The sequence below is a fragment of the Nyctibius grandis genome, chromosome 2 (assembly GCF_013368605.1).
Source record: "Nyctibius grandis isolate bNycGra1 chromosome 2, bNycGra1.pri, whole genome shotgun sequence".
Lineage (NCBI taxonomy): Eukaryota > Metazoa > Chordata > Aves > Nyctibiiformes > Nyctibiidae > Nyctibius > Nyctibius grandis.
In genome coordinates this window covers 19,215,276-19,233,890 of record NC_090659.1, presented here as the reverse complement: position 1 = coordinate 19,233,890, position 18,615 = coordinate 19,215,276, and the positions used below count along the sequence as shown (strand labels likewise).

The 18,615-nt window shown below is 42.5% G+C and overlaps 1 protein-coding gene across 1 annotated transcript in view; it reads right to left on the bottom strand.

Annotated features, from left to right (window-relative positions):
- HUNK (hormonally up-regulated Neu-associated kinase) overlaps positions 1–18,615 on the bottom strand; it is a 57,913-nt gene that overhangs the window by 22,283 nt on the left and 17,015 nt on the right. Inside the window, exons 2-4 of the mRNA XM_068395184.1 lie at positions 15,855–16,147; positions 6,815–6,870; positions 1,154–1,289 (exon numbers count right to left, since the gene is read on the bottom strand). Coding sequence (XP_068251285.1) covers positions 1,154–1,289; positions 6,815–6,870; positions 15,855–16,147 — 485 coding nt within the window. The remainder of the gene's footprint in view (positions 1–1,153; positions 1,290–6,814; positions 6,871–15,854; positions 16,148–18,615) is intronic.

Here is an 18,615-nt window from a genome sequence, read left to right as displayed (position 1 = left end):
ATATTTTTTTTTTTAAATTAAAAAAAAAGAACAGGACATTATTACTGGAGAAATTTAAAAGGTTTACAAGAATGACTGTGCTCTGTTTGCCTGTGATCTTCAGGGCTGGTGCTCTCACCCTTGATGTGGACGGATGGCCCACTGCTGGAGTGAGAAGTTCAGTAGCCATATGGTGGTTTAGCTGTGGGTGTCCTTGCAGGACAGACTGCAAATTAGCCTTCAGCAGGGGAAGTTCTAAAGAGCCTTGAAGTGCAACAGAGGACCCACCCGGTCAAACTGAGAGATAAATTTGACCCAGGTCCTAGTCTAATCTATAAACTCTGGCCAATCTTTCTTAGCAGGTAGTAGTGCTTATACAGTACTTCACATTTTCCAAGCATTCCAAATAATTCAACTTGGGAATTACCAATAATTCTGTTATTTCACTGAAATTTATACAAATGTTATTATCCCCACTTGGTGAGGGAAAATCTATTGATACTAAAGCAAAAGCTAAAATTTGACTGATTTCAGCTAATTCCTCTCCGGGACTGACAAGGATAACCGACACCATGTCCATGGCCAACAGGAGGGTACTGGGAGTTGCACAGTCCACAGCGGCACTGCAAACAAATTCATTGACCTCAAAACATCTTTGTAGCTTCTTCTACCTCTGGCACCGGGGACTTCTGTCTATTCTTTTGCCTGAACACTAGTAAGCTCACAAAGGCTCACAAGTTTTCTGGCCATTTTTATTTCCCCTTTAACGACCGTGCTTTCAAAGGGATGACTTGACTTGATACCACATTTCCTGTCTGACTTGACTGTGGATAGTGCACAGAGCCCACGTGAATGCTTGAGGATCCTTTGGGGAAAACAAAAAAAGCTGTTGGCCCTCTTGTGCCAGAGCCATGTCCTCTACTATGGCTGAACATCACTGATCAACAGCTGTGCTTTACAGCAATCTCTCTATGCTATATGTTCTAGCAATCTATATACAAGTACATAAAAGATCTATTTCAGAACAAAATATCTGCGCAATTTAGTTCAGAAAGTCATGCTCATTAAACAGATTTTCTTGCTCAGAGTAGCCAAATACATGAATAATATTTCTCATTTGAGCAATGGGTAACGATGACAGTAATAACAATTATAAACTAGAGAAGTAACTCACATGGACCAAACGTCTATTTTGGGCCCGTATTTTTTCCTTGCCAGAAGTTCAGGGGCTGCATATGCTGGGCTCCCACACTGGGTGCTGAATGGATCAGAATAACCCAAGATGCCTGCACAGTTGCTCAATCCAAAGTCTGTGAAAGGCACAGAGACAGAGTTATGAAAGAGACAGATACAGAAAAACCAAGCTAGAACACCAGGAAAAATCCCCACATTTTTCCCAAAAGCTAAGCAATGAACTGCCTAAGAAAAAAACATCCACGTGCAAAAATTTTATATAATTTGTTTCTCTGAGGTGCTAAATAACCAGAGATTTCCACAAACAATAAAAAAGTCTTAGAGCATGCACAATTATCAATTTCACACACAAAGCAACTAGATTTCACTGGGAACTGGACGGCAACAACCAGACTTGAGCTTGTCCCCGGCACTACGTGATGTGCATGGGGCAGAATGCCACCTTGGGCTGTCGTGGATTCCATACTGCTGCAGTACGTTACTTAGAGGCCAAGTTTAAGTGGGACTTCTTCAACGTTTTCCTCTAAATTGTGTAAATGAGCCATCAGATGTAAGGCTGGGGGGGTTGCTTTCTGGGACTATTGTGGTGATGCACAAACGCACAGGGTTGCAGAGTCAGCATTTCAGCTCTGAAATAACACAGGGAGGTCTTGAGGCAAGAAGGGGAATGTGCTGATTTGGCTCCCCCCTCCCCGACTTCTGCCTTGAATTATTGTATTTCTGGCCCCTTGGGTGTATCTGACACTCTTTTGCTGGCAATAACAACAACGGACTGGCAAAGGCTGGCACCATGAGCTGATCGGAGACAAGAGGCAGCCTCTCTGCACTGAGGGAGGCTGCAGTTTCCCAAGTGCTGTCAGCCAACCCAAGACCAGGCTGGCGCCGAGACGGGTGTTCCCAAAATCTCCCCCATCTGCTCCAGTGCTGGTATGGCTGCAGGCTGAGCTGGGTTTAGGGAAGGATCTCAAAAATTAAACCACTAAGCAAGGAAAGAAAGGCAGACAGAGTCGCATCAGAAGCAGCTGGGGGCAACGTGCAGCCCGAGGAGCGCAAGCCCACCCTGTCTAGTGGTAGCCCACACTTGGCTTGGGAGAAAGCAATTATGAAACCACAGCTGACACAGAAGGTGAGGAGAGGTTGCAAAGGGTCTTGAAAGTGAAGTCAAACAACTTGATGTGATAAGGGGAAGAAGTGAGACAAGCTTGCAAGGAGGAGGATGACAAGGGCAAAGATGACAGGCTGGAGAACGGCCTTAGCTGCAGGGCAACACAACCAGGAGTAGCAGATCTAGGGAGGTCACAACCGAAGATGTTTGCATTTATTAATAACTTGTTATTGATGACAGCTGCAACAACAAAAATGCTGCTATTAAGAACACTGACATCTCTTTTGTTCCTTGCTTTTTCTTGATCCAGTCGTCTTAAAAATTCCCAGAATGCTTGTGTGTTTAAAACGAAAACTGTCATACAAAAATGAGGCAGTCAGGAGAAGCAGACTGCTGCATCCTCTTCCTGTAGACTTGTCTTGCATCCATGTGTCTCGTAAAACAGCGTATTTCTGGGTGTGCTACCCACCTGCCTGGATGGGCTAAAAGCATCATATCTTGCAGGCCAAATACAGCTGGCAACCGTTGAGCCCATGCAATACTCTGTCTCCACAGAGACATTAATTTGGGTCTCTCTCCCTTATCTGCCTACTTATTTGCATAAGACTTGAAATAATGGCCTGTCCTTTAGCTTTTACCTCATGTTAAATTTGGCTGAAATCAGACAGGAGTTTCTCAAGGTATCAGATGTGCCCTGACAGGGCAGTCACAAAAGCCTTGTTCCCTTACAAAAGCAGGCAAAAAAAATAATGCTTAAAAAATATGCAATTATAAAGATGACTATGTGAGCTGGAGGGCCCAAATGACTGCGCAGGGCTTTCCACTCGACTGGCTGCATCTCTGAGAGCGAGAAAAGCACAAGAGAGACAAGAATCACTGTTTTCAAACATCCAAAGAGGCTGAAAGGGGTTTTGCTGGAGAATATTGTCAAAATGGAAGGAAGGATCAAGAGAATTTCCCTGACTCCGACGGAAAACAATTGTCTCTGGACACTGCTTAATCATCACTGTTAGATATGTGTTATCCGTGGGGCTCATACAAACACTTCAGAGGATCTGTTTACTTAATTAATGTATTTATTAGCTATGGCCTGAGATGGGTTATGTCAACTGTAAAATACTTTTTAAAACTCCTAGAAATAATATCTCTACACGGTATTATTCAGGGTCTTTACCTGACTGTGTCATACCACCTCAAAATTACTTGACTGTAATATAATGCTTTACAAACAAAGTATATAAGGGCTATATTCTGGGACGGTGTAAATTTGCATCCTTTTATCATTGTCAATGAAGGCATACTTTAGTAGAAGTTTTCATTATTTTATTTGCTTAAACTACCAACATCTTATTCACTTTTTTCAGCTCATGCATTTAATCTAGGCTGGTGTACTCTGCTTTTTTTTTTCTAGTGCCTGTTGAAATGCAGAATGCGCACAAACACATGCATATTGGGGACAGGGATTTTTTCACAAAAGAAATCAGAATATTGTTGATAACACTGTGGCAACACATCATGATTGCAGTGTGATTTTTATCAAGGATGCACTGCTGATCTTTATAAGAATGGTATTACCACCAGCACTGAGAATTTCACTGCCATTCCTGCCTCTGTCTTAGGCTTCCTTTCAATAAGCCGAGCTAATTACAGAATTCAGATCAAAGGCCACACTTGGTTTTCCAATGTAAATATTATGACATGGAAACTCCACCACCCCCACTGTTTGTACTATCGAAGTCTTGCATTACACTACTACTCTTTTAACGCCTCCAGAAAATCAGCATCAAGCTATGGATATACGGCTATCTCTGAAGCTGTGGCAGTTGGAATAGGGAAAGAGTTATTAAATAATAGAAGCCTTAGCACTGAGCTTGTGGGCAAGGTTGACCAGCAGAACTCCACAGAGCTCAGCAGAGCTGCACATTGGCAGGGTCCTTTTGGTGCCACAGGTCCTTAAGCAGGATGACAAGGACTTCGCATGGCCTTTGCGTGGCTTTTCAAAGCATCTTTCTCAGACACCTACCACCATGGGCTGGTAGATGAAGAGGAGTGAATTATTTCCAGCTTTTCCAGTCCTGATGTTCTTAGACTTGAGACTTAACACACAGCTAGGAATAAGTCCACCTAACACAGCAAAGGGAATTCTTCTAATAAGACTGTCTAAGAACATATTATAAACAACCTTGTCACGTTGCTAAAAAGAATAACAAAAGCAAGGTGCCATTAAGCACCTGGGTGAAGAAAGGGACTCAAGGGATTCAGTTCTCACTGAAATGCATGAACTTTCAATGTCACTTGCTGGTACATTTTTAATCTTCATTTCACCTTTTCTTCTTCCTTTATGGTTGGTTTTCTTCATTTCACAGTTATTACAAGAGCAACATATTTCTCAGGTACTAGTGTGTTTGCTGCTGCACAAGACACAGAGACCAAGCTCCCACCCCAAAGCAGTTAATGTGAGCTGGTTTTGTAGCTTAAACATCTCTTCTCCCAAGCATGAAAAGATAATTCCTCAAACCATGTTCTTCACTCCTGAAGAACCTTCCTGGGCAGGACTATGTGATGATACAACTGATGCATCATGTTTCTAGAAAGACACACTACATAAAATATTGTACTAAGAGCTGAATGAGCTGAGTGAGGGAACAGGCAGGGAAGAGGAAGAGGAGTAAATTCTCTGGTCCATAATTTATCTGGTCTATTCCACCAGCCACTGACGGTTGCTGGAAAATTTTCCTTGTCCTAGGAAACCCTGGTGGCAATGGAAAGCTGCACAGCAGCTCAAGTTCTGCTTCTGCTACCACCTGGAAAAGAGGTGTTGGTGAGGAGAGGTTGCCCAAGGACCCGAGGCCGATTTTGGCAGCCCCCGCTCCAGCTTTCCCCGCAAGCACAGCAGACAGAACACGAAGGACAGAGGCACTGCTTCTTCAGGGTGAACCACCAGAGATCACCAGCGTTGCTAGTGAGATACGGCATGAGCTGACTGTGATATTAAATCTGTTTTTACTTACAGTGAAATTATTACTAATAAAACAACCTTTATTTTTCTGGACGGTGGGATTTAATTGCTTTGCTTTAAAATACATACTGTGTACAATCTGCTTTGCTTAAAACATCAGGCTGCAGACCTGAGGACAATTTATTTCAATGCTAGCGAAGCTATGGAAGATCGAACTGTCTCTTTTCTCTATTCTTCCCACACCACCCACTGTGGGGAGACCTTTGTATGCAACTGAAGCAAATGAAACTGCAGTAACAGTTCTGAAGTCGGTTTTTGGCATGTGAGTTTTAATTGTACATGTATCATCTGATTAGGTCTGGGTTTGGATGTCAAGTTCACATACTGTTGTGTAATCAAACACCCAATAACAGGGAAGTTATAGAAATTCTTTAGATCTATCACATGTTCATATAGCACTGTTGCAAACCATCTGGTCTCACTTATCTGCTAAATCAAGATAATGGGTGGTATCCATCATTGCTGATGAATGATTCATGGTAACGTATCAGTATCCTCTTGACCCGTAGCTGAGGTAATGCAGAGTTCTCTTTTGCTATTACTTTCCCAGAGTCGGCTGATTTGCTACAGAGTAATGACTAAAAGTTGTGGTAGTATTTCCAAAGACTGAACTCCCTAAGTAAATTTTGAGTATTTCAGATGTCATTAACCATCCTCTTGTTTGTCTGGAGACATATGTGCTTTATACATTATGGTGAGTGTCCATTTGACCTGAATGTTGTGTTTTTCATCACTTTTCTGATGATGAAACCTTTTGAAGAAAGAAAGTCAGTCGAGTTTTTAAGTCTGCAACCACAGACACTGCTGTTGGCAAAAGTGTAGGCATGGAGATAAATATAAACAGATGTGTGGGGTTTTTTTTATGAAGGGCATGTTTTCTTTTCAATGCCCACATTAACATTAATGGGAGTTATGCAAAGGCAGTGAGAGACTATACCCACCAATGATTAATCTACAATGTCTGTACAACTTGAATGAATCGAGTGCTCGGTACAACTGATACCCAGATACAATCAGGACTCCAGCGCTGATCTTTTTTATTTTTTAACATCCCTCTAAACCAATTTGGTATAGGGTGCTGGAAGCAAATTTAACGAATATAAATATAGGAGCAAATTTTGCCAGCTGCTAAAAATGTGTGTAATTCCCACTGACTTCAGCGTAAGCATATGCATACGGGGGCAGAATCCAACCCTTAGTAAATACAAAGTTATCAAGATAATAAAATAAATTACTTCTGTGGTGTCAATTCTTTAATTCTTTAAAAAGTTCCCAATTTGAATATGAAAGCTGTTGGTTAAAAGATGAAGGATTATGCCCATACCCAGTTAAAGCTGAATTATTCGGAACACTTTTTTCACAAGATGCTGTCAGGAACAGCTTGATTGCTATCTATACTCTCTCAGCTCCTCTCTGCAGCAATGCTAGCATGTCACATGGAGGATTATGAAGTCTCAAAAACTCTCTGTATAAAACTACCAATTTTAATTACTGGAATTGTCAAACTCATTTCATACCAATAAGCTTGATATTGTTGTCTTCATCTAGCAACAGATTTTCTATCTTCAAGTCTCTGAAAGAAATAAAATATTTTGAGTGAGCCTCCAAAATAATGAAGCAGCTTCCCATCACTCTCATCAGTGTATTTACAAGATTCATATATAATAACGTGTATAAAGAAAGTGGCACACACAGTTCCACATCCAAAGCAGAAAGCCCCATGCATTCTCCTCTCCAAAATTACCAGTGCTTTCATAGACAGTTTCACACCTATTCTTCAGGCACAAAATGACTTTATAAACACTTGTCAGTACATCCTGTAATTAATCAGGTTCTTCAAATTTCTCACGTACTTAAAAGTTTGCAGAGATCTTATACACTGGAAACATTTCAAATATATGTTTTTGGAATTGGAGGTCACTTTCTCATTACTCTTCACAACCAAAGGCTCTTCACTGGCCGCAGCTGAAGAATAAACCTTCTTCTGCAGAGGTCTGAAGAGTCAAACATCTGTCCTCTGCTACTGACTATACAGGAGACCAGAATCACCCTTCCCTGGGGATCAGGCATCCAAATGCCCTACAGAGGTGGTCAGCACTGGTATTCTCATACGCTAGAGGTGAAAACTGAGGCTGAGGGAATGAAATGACTTGCCCAATGTCATCCAGAAGACCAGTAACAAATCTGTGAGAGAAGAAGCCACACAGTTTTTCTGAGTGCCACATTAGTGCTTTCTCCACCGTGCCACCCTGCCTGACCCCACAGAGCCACTGCACAGATCAGAGCCCGGACCAGTTTCAGGAGAGAGGGTAAAATGAAAGTGGTCTCCGTCTACAAGACGACCAACCCTTCTTCTGACATGTATGTCAGTACATTGTTCACTTCACATGTGCCCTTTCATCATTTAAGAATGTGGTTGTGCTTTCCTAAATCATGTTCTACTTAAGAAAAATACCCTAGAGATTACCCACCACCACACACAAAAACACCCCAAAGCCCCAAACTGTACAGACTAAGCATTAAGTATAACATGAAAATATAATTTAGGTTGCTACACAACTTGTCCATGACTTCTAGCAGTTTGCTGTGTCTTTATCACCAGAATGTTTCCCCCATCCAGACATAAAATATTTCTAACAATTAGCATGCCAGGATATCAATAGCTCAGATGGGCAGTGATGCTTCTCCCAGCACGCTTCGGAAAAAACTGGATAATAAAGCCATCAGCTATAATTATGGGAAGTCAGTGACATCCATGGTATTTTGCCTTTGTAAGGCAAAAGGAGGAATGAAGGATGCCTCTATTACAGATGAAGATGTAAGGCTTAATAAAATACGACAAGCAAACCAACCAAACAAAGCACTTTCACAAGTAAGGATCTGGGAAAGAAAGAAAAATAGCTGTGACCAACTCTAAGCCTTTCTTAAACATTCCCCTCCAATTCATTTTATGCCCATGCTGTGTTTCAAATCAACCTGAGGCAGAAGACTACTTGCAGGTAGGATGCCACTCGCTTCATCAACACACCCACAAGGACCTTCTCCAAATTGAACAGATGTTTCTACACCCCAGTGAGCATTTCTTGCAGATTTTCCTTCCTTCATGTGTAAAAAGAAACAGGGGAAACACTATATAAATCTATCGAAGGAGAGTATTTTGCAAATTTGAGGTATTCAGGGGCGATATCCAGGCTTTCCTAGAGCACCCAGCCAAACACTGGGCTTCCTCTGGCAATAACCCAGTGTGTTGACTTGAGGAAACCAGACACATTGGAAGTGACAGCTAATTTCAAATATCACAGCAGAGATGTAACCACACTTGGCCGTATTTTGACCAAGACCCAGCCTACAAAGAGCCCGCTCTCCAGCCCTGCTCCTGCTCTGAGGGCAAGCACCGGCTTCAGGCTGTGCACCCCATGAGCCCGGCTGGCATCCACAGCATCCCCCTCCTCATCCGTGGGAGACTCCACGTGTCGTGACAGCTCTGCAGACCCACCACCCTGCGTCCTTCAAAAGGAGCTTCCCTTGTAGGGCATCCACCAATGCTGAGAAGTGGCTTGGTACAAGGACAACATGCCCTGCCAGATGACTCTGGATCAACCCACTTCTGCTTCCCCCTACTGCCAAAAAAGGGCTTATTTCTTCACATCTCGCATCTTTATGGCTCGCAGGTGGAGGTTTTCACAGACAGTGCAATTAGCCTCCAGAAAGATATCGAGGCCAGGAATTTAACAGGAGAGGCTGCCAAAAAACCAGTATGGGAAAGAGCAAAAAAAAATAAAAACAAAAAAAAACCACCACCAAAAAAAACCCCCACTAAACTGAAATCAACAGAAGCACATGGAGCTTTGGGTCATACACTGCAATGCTCAGTACAATGTCTCAAAGCAAGGAGAAAGACCATTAGGAAGCTCTGAGTATATTAAACATTAAGAAGAGGTAAGACTTTAAAAATAAAGGCAAGGGAATGGAGAGATGAAAACTGTAAGTTGAGGAGAAAAGACATGCAGGCAATTAGAATAATAAATGAGTGACAGGAGGGCTAAAAATAAACACAAGAAAAGATATTTAAAAGGATTCAAGGTTAAAAAAAACCCCTAAGGGTAAATATTACAGGACATGTTAAAGTTATCAGTGGAAAAAAATAAAAATTTAAATATAGCCTCAGTATAGAGTGCAATCAGACCTGGTTAATTAAAGATGTTTACCCATATGTCTATTCTCAGCAGGTTTGCCGGTAAGTGGTAACTGATCTAACAGCCCATATGCACCACATTTTTGTCAACCCATGTCCGTATGAAAGCACTTTTTTTTGCTGTTACACCAAGGTGTAACAACATGGTTGTTACTCCTTGATACAACCTAACGAGAAGATTCCATGCAAACCAGCCTTCGAAACGTGAAACAAAAGCTGTATGAAATGAAACCAAAAATCCCCAGACTAAGCCACAGTTGGAGAAACTGGCTGCTACACAGATGTGGACCCTTGGCCGGGCACTGGGCAGGACCCCCGGGCAGCATTGATCGCCTGCAGCAGGCTGGCAGCGGGGCACAGAGATGGCAGGTACCCATGGCCAGGACAGCAGAAGTGCAACTACAGCCTGCGTGTCTGGACAAGATACGTGTCGTCAGGACAGAAGGGTTATTCAGTGAATACTTTAAGAGACTTTAAACAATGCACCAATTACCCTCTTTTTAACAAAAAGTGCAGTGGTGCAATCCAATTATGTATCAGCTCACCCTACAGAGAGACAGGACCGATTTCCCCAAAGTTCCTAAATGCTTTACTATGTCAGTTCTGTCCCATTCCAAACTTAAAAATTATTTTCTACAAGAGAGAGCTCATCTGAGTTGCTGCTTTGTTTGAATGTTTACATTAATTCATTGCAATGGAGAAAGAGCATCATTGGACCCCAAAGTGTTAGGGAACCCTGAATTTCATGCGCTATACCACAAATGGTTTAACAAATAAAAGCAAACATACCACCTTATTTATTCCTGGCCAGTAGAGATTTTTGCATGTTTTTAATAGCTGGAAACTGCAAGAGAGAATGCGAGTTACCAGCTACGACACACACAGCACTTGAAACCCTTGCTGAAGTCAATGTGAAGACCCAAAGCACTGAACACCAGGTACACATGCCGGTCCCTGCAGACTCGAGGTTCCTCACAATTATGCATGTGGCCTGCACTCCTTGACGGGTTGCTGGAGCTGGACGCGTATTCTTTGCGACTGGAAAGGCTGGACAATCACTCCCTTATGCACCGAGCAGCATGTGCCATGCTGCGTGGGGTTGAGGTGGGGAGAGGAAACGTAGCTGCTGGAGACCTTCAGTTTCCCTCCTGAGGTAAATCTGATCTTGTTCCTTACTGTCTTGGCGCCTCAAAAAATGGGACTAAAGGATTATTTTTTTTTTCTCCTTAAGCAAATTTTTGGCATTCATTGCTGAAAAACTTCAACATACCAGAGTGCACCCTCATTGCTTAAATACCACTGAAGTATTTATTTAACTAATTTAATAATTAATTAATTAACCAGAGGAACGAAAACTTTTACCTTTTTCTGAGGGCTTAGTTCCATGACGTTGAGAGTGTCTAACTATGGTACACATTAGTCAAATCTATGAATACTGAAGACACTCAAGAAAGATCAAGCTGTGTTACCACAATGCGGAGAATCAGCATATATTTATGCCTTGTCAGCGTGTGAAGCTAGCAGCATACAGCCATTGCTCCCCGTATTTGAAAATATGCTTGCTTCATGGGGTGGTTTGTTTGGGAGTTTGTTCTCCTGTTGACGGGGCTGATTTTTCTCTGGCTTTGCTTAGAGCTTCACAGACCACTTTGGAAACCCCAACTCCAGCCAGTGACTCCACCAAACAACATGAGCCTGCTTCACTGAGTGAGCTACCCCAGGCTTCAGCTGTCAGCTCAGCGTGCTTTAGAAAAGCAGCTTATTCAGTGCCATTGCAGGCATCAGACAGCAAAACTGAAGTTTTTGCACTTCACACTTCATTTCTTGTCTGGGGGAGGAGGGATGAGAAGGAAGGTTCTATCAGCTAGCAGCTGCAAAGCAGCAGTGGTTGGCTGCTGTCTCCTGCATCTTGTTTTTAATCAGAACAGCACCACAAAAAATCACTCCTTAACTACCAACCCGCAAGCCCACTGTCTAGCCCCATGCAAGAGCCAGAGGTGAGCTGGAAGGGTTGCAGAGATTTGGGTTCATCATCACGTCAATATACATTTCAAAGGCTTTGTTATCAAAATATTATTTACTGAGCCTGATTCTCCTATCATCAGTCACAATGTCACTGAATTCAATGTATTTGCCTCTGTAAAAAGAGGAACTCAGTCTATTGTCTTCACTAAAACAATGTTTAGTTTGTTTACAGCAGAGTACTCCAAGAGAGAATGCCCAAAGGTAATTTTGAAATCTGACATAAAATAGAAAGACAAACCAGCTTTGCACTTCAAAAGGAGACTTTGTTCTGTAGTGCAGGATCTGTCATAAATATTGCATCAGCAGCCAGAGTACTGGCACTTAAAATTAATAGGATGGAAGTTATCAAAGCCAACACGTCAAAGTAGCAGGTACCAAGGCAGGAATCCTGTAGCACCCTGAGCAACTGGATCATATGGCACCACCTTACTCTGCTAGGGAAGGAGACCATGGAAAAATATATAAACTCCGCTCAAAAACTCAGGTTTTTTTTTTCGTGTGTGTCTTTCAAACTCCTGATCTGCTTTTAATTACAAAATGGCAGTGGAAGGTATGAACATGCTGCCATAAAGACAGAAAAAGGGGGAATACAGAAAGCTATCTTAGCTACCAATACATTATTAAATTCTTTTCTTTGACATCCTGACAGTAATTGCACTGAATTGGACTGAATTTTGTTAAAATTACTTTAAAAGGGTTGTTGAGAATTTCCTGTGGGATGCAATGGCAAGCACCAAGGCTTTCACTTCATTTTCTCTGTTGTCCTTACCCTCCCAAGGGGCTTATTGTTCATCCTGCTTTTTGACAGCATGAAGGCCTATGTAAACACCTTCTGAAAAGAGAAAGCTTCACCAGATACTGCCATTTGGGTTTGTTTTCCTCTGTCAGGGGGAAAGATAAATATTCCTACCTGATTCACAGCTGAGCTTCTTGCAAGTATATTTTTAGCAACCAACCAGCTCTTCTGATAGAAGGAATGAAACACAAATGATTACACGAAATTATATATAGAATAGCGGCATTTTTTTTCAGCGAGCAGCCAAGGAGTTCTGAACCCTGGACACCCCTCACCAAAGATGTAGCTCCTGCACTCAGGAACTTGCAGTCTTCATCCATCGTAGCAGATAGAATATTTATAATTTAAAATCCAACTATATGCCAAACATGAGTTTGTAGGTTTTTTTAACCTCTCTAAATAAAATGAGGTTTCTTGAAGTTTTTTAATTTTAGGCCATTCACACATCAGTGCCTCATAACAGAAGCATTTCCATTGAGTTCTGGGTCCCAGCCCTTGTCCAAAGATCAGAGTCTTGATTTTAAGTCATGAAGCATACCGAGTGATATTCATCAAATAATGTAAGCAAATTTCATGCAACTTATTTCACCTGGCTTTTTTTCATCCTGAGTTATAGAACAGGGTAAGTCATCTATATTATTCCCTGAATAATGCAGACAAAACCAATGATTCTTTTGTAATACAATAGTCAGTGAGCACTTTTCAATGTCCTGCCCCATTCAATGGGAATGATGAAAGCATTTGGAGAGAGACAAACAGCAGACTGCTTTCTGGCCTAGGACACCGTCTTTTGTTTCACTCACAGTGAGTGCGAACACCCACAGATCACCACACAGATGAAAGTGCTGTTATTTTTACCTGCTTTAAAAATATCAACAATAACAACAACAGAACATTGCCATTTCATCCAGGGTGAGAATGAATTAGATTTCTGCACTATTTTTGCCCCCTCTTCAGTTGCCGATTGAGTAGTCCTGTTTTTAGAGTTGCCATGGTCAAAAGCCCAAGTATGCTGAAAGGACAACTCCTGGAGTAACTATTATTCTTTCTCCCTCTCTTGCTCACAGAGAGCCAGAAGAATAAATCTAGATCATGCCACCAGTGTGTTTTCCTGCATCTCTGCATTGCTCTACATACTTTGCTTGCAAAATAAGGTCAAGACACTGATGGTTAGAGCTAGAGAATATGCTTGCAGATATACTGCCTGTGATTCTGTCACATTTATCAGTTTAAGTAGAATTGGACCTGCTCATTACCCGGACAGAAGACTCCCAAGAACAAGCTCTGTGCTGTGCTATGATTTGAGAAATAGAAGTGGATGGAGTATGCTGCCTTGTGGGTAAGGATTAATCCAGACGCCACGGGGCTGGATGGACAGGCTCAGCTGCCAGCTGCAGCAGAGCATGTCAGTATTTCCAGGGCTGCTTCCTCCCTCTGCTCATGAAGGTCCCTCATGATTCAGTCTCTGTGAGTTGCGCTTACACCTCAGAGACAGCAAAGGAAAAGAAGGGGTGAGGGCCAAAACTGCTGTGAGCGTGCAGCATCCGTATGGGAACTCGGGCTCACGTTCTCTCTGGACCTCAAAGCCTTGCCTTCTTCCCACCACAGTACCCTGTTGATTCTAGCTTGTACCTAGTGAATGAGCTATTTTTGTACAAAATGTGTATTTGAATCCTCTCTGAAAAAGAAGGGAATCAAAGCCAAGCCTACCAACCCCCCTAAGCACTTCAGCCACTGTGCAGAGGGTGGATTTTTCAGAGGGAGGAACTGCTGCTGCTGCTGAACTCGATACTGCTGTTAAAAGCTAAACATGCTCATCTGTTCCTGCCGAGTTTTCCTCTGTCCGTCTCAGAAACTTTGACCTTTTTCCTTCCTCTTTCTCTGTACATACCAGATATCAATTGATACCTTAAAGCAATAAGTAGACTTCTTCCTTTTCCATGCCTCAAACTGTGGGATTAATAATTTAAAGAGGTCAGCAGTTTAGCTGCTGATAGAGAACCTGCAGAATAGATCTGGTGGCTGCTCAAATATTTATATTACAGTGGTACCAGATGTTTAGCTTGATATAAGACCTCAGTACACCCGAGGCTGTATGCGCATGTAGAACCTATCCCTAATGGATCACAAGGAACATGCAGAGATTCAAGACAAAAAAAAAGCAGTTTTCAGAGCGCACAGAGTTTCACCAAGCCAGATGCACCCAACAGCGTTGCACAGTGGTAGGCAGCTCAGCACACAGCTGGGCACAGCTGGAGAAGCTGGCTGTGGGCTTCCTTCAGGCAGTTTGCCAGCTGCCTGCACAGCAGCCCTGTGGACGGGTGTATACAATATCTCTCCATCTTCTACACAGTCAGCGCAGCCGAGGAAATTAAGACTCAGGTCCCCAAAAGTATTTAGGTGTCTAGCTCCTACAACACGCCTACATAACCCAAGAAGATAGGGCCTACACAACTTGCTCAGCATCATACGGGAAGTATGTGGGAGTCCAGACTTAACACCAGTTGGCCAAAATATAGAAAGCAGAGCCTCCTTCTTAGACAATATCCTATACATACACCTAAGAACAGAAGAGGAGACATACTGGCACAGACCAAAGGTGCACCCAGCCCATCGTCCTCCTGTCTCTATAGCAGCCAAGAGCACCTAAGTGGAGAAAGGTAGAAGGACAGGCAATCCCATGTGATACCTCCACCTGCACTCTCCCAGCCTCTACTTGCTGCTCAGGGACTTCAGGCAGAGGTAGCGACTCCTTATTCAGCAACCCTCTGCAGACTTCTCTCTGATGAGCTTGTCCTGTTTTCCCTGGAGCCCAGGTAAACTTTTAACTCCACAGCATACTCCTGCAAGGAGATCCACATCCTGCTTATACACCGATTGAACAAAGGTCCTAAAGAAAGAAAGTGATGTATTGCAACAGCTCTGGATCTCTCCTGAGATGACACTGAGAGATTAACTGAAGGGTTGCATACTCTGCATTGTACTTTTCCAAACTGCATTGTACAGTTTTCAAACTTGTGAGGTCCTGTCAGGGCAATATAACAAATGGAAAGAGCAGAGAAGCAGAAGCAAGGGACTTCCATGGTCCCATTCAGGCTTCATCCCAGCTGTGTCACTGCAAGGCTTTGGGCAAATCAGTTCATCTCCCTACACCACTGTATTTCCACCAGTAAAACAACAGACACAACCACCTCCTCAAAGAAACAGTGAAATGATTCATTAGTTAATGTTGGTACAGAGCTTTGAAGAGGCAAAATAGCGCTACTTGCAGGGAAAGAGCCCTACTTTTGCAAAGCACAGGCTTACCTTTAAGGACATGGAGTCAGCATGGCTCCCGTGCGCTCACCTGAAGCTACACACTTAAGTGCTTTCTGCAGATACTTTCTAAAATATGAACATCTAAAAAATATCATGAAGATCGGCGAAAAAAGCCGTAAGGAATACGTTTTTATAAGGAAGTCTCCTTACTATACAAATAAATGCCAAAATACCACTTAGAGGCTCTTAGATAAATTTTACCAGAGAGGTTTTTTAAGATTACCTGTGAACTACTCCTGCCCGGTGAAGATGTTCAACTGCCAGGATAAGCTGCCGGATATATTTGCGTGCTTCATGCTCCTCAAGTCTTTTTTTCTCATAGATCTTGTGCATCAAGTTGCCACCAGGGCACAGCTCCATGACAAGGTAGTAGCTGTTTTCAGTTTCCAGTATATCCAGCAGCTGAGCAATATTCGGGTGGCGGATCATTTGTTGGATCTGCCCTTCCCGTCGCAGATTCTTGGTGACATAGGTATCCTTTTTGGCTCTTTTTTTGTCAATTACTTTCACTGCCACCTAATGAAAAAACAGAAGAGAGGGCGTTGTTAGCGGTCACGCCGATGATTTATTGCTTTAATCTTGTATAAATAACCTCCAAAAAAAAATCAAAAGGATGTCAGTCTCAACTGATACACCACGGTTTCAGGCACAACTGCCCAGGTCACAGAAATAGCTGTTTTTCCAACCCCACCGACAATTTCTTTCTTTATTCCCTTGTATGATGACAGACAATAAGTTATTGCAAGGAAACAGGTAACAAAGGAGAGGAGACAACTTCATTAACCATATCCAAACACTTAGCACACTTAATGCTGGGCATTTATTTTATCTGTTTTCCCAGAAAGCCTTCAGGCTGGTGTTTGTAAGTTCTAAGTGTCATTTTTGGCTTTTCCTGGCTTTGGATATATGACTTTAGATTATATGCTTCCATGATAAGTTTCTTAAACTATAGACAGGTGTTAGTTTTGCATGATTAAACAAATTAAAAACATACTATGAAAAACAAATCATTTTTGGTACCACTATCTCGGCACACTTCTTTTTCTTCTTTTAAAATGTACATGAAAAATGATCCCCTTGTGACTTCTAGAACTGAGCAACTCCGCAAAATCCAAGAAGGCAAAACTTTTTTATTTTAATGCAAGTTCTCAGTGGCACATCTGCTCACAGCTGTCCAAGTCAACAGAAGCCCATCATGAAAGTCCATAGTAAAACTAAGGAGACTCTGTACCACAATCTACAACACTGCACATGCTAGCGCCTATCCAAGTGCCTTCCTTCTCATTGCTGGTGCAGAACGCCACATGAGAACAAAAGGATGGGACTGGCTAGGATATCGCTCTGTTCTATGCCTAAAGAATCTGGTTCCTTTTATTGTTTTAATGGATTCGCTAAATAGCCACAATAAAAGTATTTGCCTTTTTCTGCCTCAAATTTATAGCCACTTATTGAGATTTCTTATTTAGATTGAGTGCTGCAGACTTCCAGGTCATCTGCACCAGACAAAGATTTAACAGCTTGTGCCAGGCTGAGCAACAAAAGGCACCACAAAATCCTCCTCCCGGGCTCCTCATTTCCTCAGAGCTCTGCAACAAAGGAAGTCCTTCACCGCACGCACTCAGACCTCACAGCTCACCCATCATTACCCAAGTGACAGCTGCTTGTTTGTCAGGATGAGTGGGGGGGAAACACGGTGCTCGGTATTCCTGCGTGACACTGAATTTTACATGATGCGAAAGAGTCTTGTTTGCATGGGTACAGGTCCAACACGACGCACAGAAAACGCCACATCTGTCCCCCCAGACGGAGGCACAAAGATGCTGAACCTGCATCTTTGCTGTCTGCCTTGATTTAGCCTTGGAGGATCTCCTGTATTACCTTACTCCCACAATGAGAAGGAATAAAAAAATGTGGGGAAAACCTCAGTTCTATTTACCCTAGCCTTAACACACAGACAGCAGCACAAGCCCAAGAGGCTTCCCTCCATCTCCAGCTCGTACAACATCCCTCCTCACGGCCGACAAACTAACTACTCACAGCAAACTCACTTTCAACTATGGCCAACTACATCGTGACAAATCCACAGTACTGCGGGCTGGTGGGCTTCGGCAACAGGGAGACAAACTTATTCAAAACATATCTGGCCACCTTCCTAGCTTGAGAAAGTGCCAAGCACATATCAAGCACATGGCAGCTCCCAGTCTGACTAGCCTTACCTTTATTTTTTTGCTGCAAGCAAGGGAAAGGTTAAACTAGCAAACATTTTGGTTTTCCTTTAGAGAACAAAAGCCACAAAAAATATGGTCTGGAAACATGACAACAAAAATAGATCCATACCCTTTGACATGAACGCTTTGAATCAAAGTCAGGTTTTATCAGCAAAGGAATTTAAGAATACAACTACAGGAGTTGGGACTTTATAGTCCATCCTAAGAGCCAGAAGTCAGTATTGCTGAGTACGTTATTAGCTGGATACATTTCTGCTGCGAAAAGATCGTTCTGATGAAATACCCTTGATAAAGAGGTACGTCTGAACACCACACACAAGATATAGCTGCTTGGGTGAAGCCCAGAGCAGCATCAGGACCATAAATGCCTGGAAGCTACATTCCTGACTAGTCACATTAAAGAAAGATCATTTAGTTGCAAGATAAAACAACAGGTAAATCAGAGCCTAACTTCACCATTTTTGAAAGCCTCAGGTGATTCACCAAGGAAACAGTCTTAAATTAGTACATTCTTCCATCTAATGTGATAGAACTGCGAACGCAGAGGCTTGCATGGATTATTTAGACAGCAAACCACATAAGTTATTCTGGTGAGGACAAACAAATTCATGGGTTACAGAACCATGAGATGCCAGATTGTTTGGTGGCAGCACAACACAATCTCTGCAAAATTTTTTTTTAAAAAAAGCTAGTATTTTCCGCAGCTGCAGGATACAAAACATGGAGTATTAACAGTATGGAGCAGTAATCTGTTAT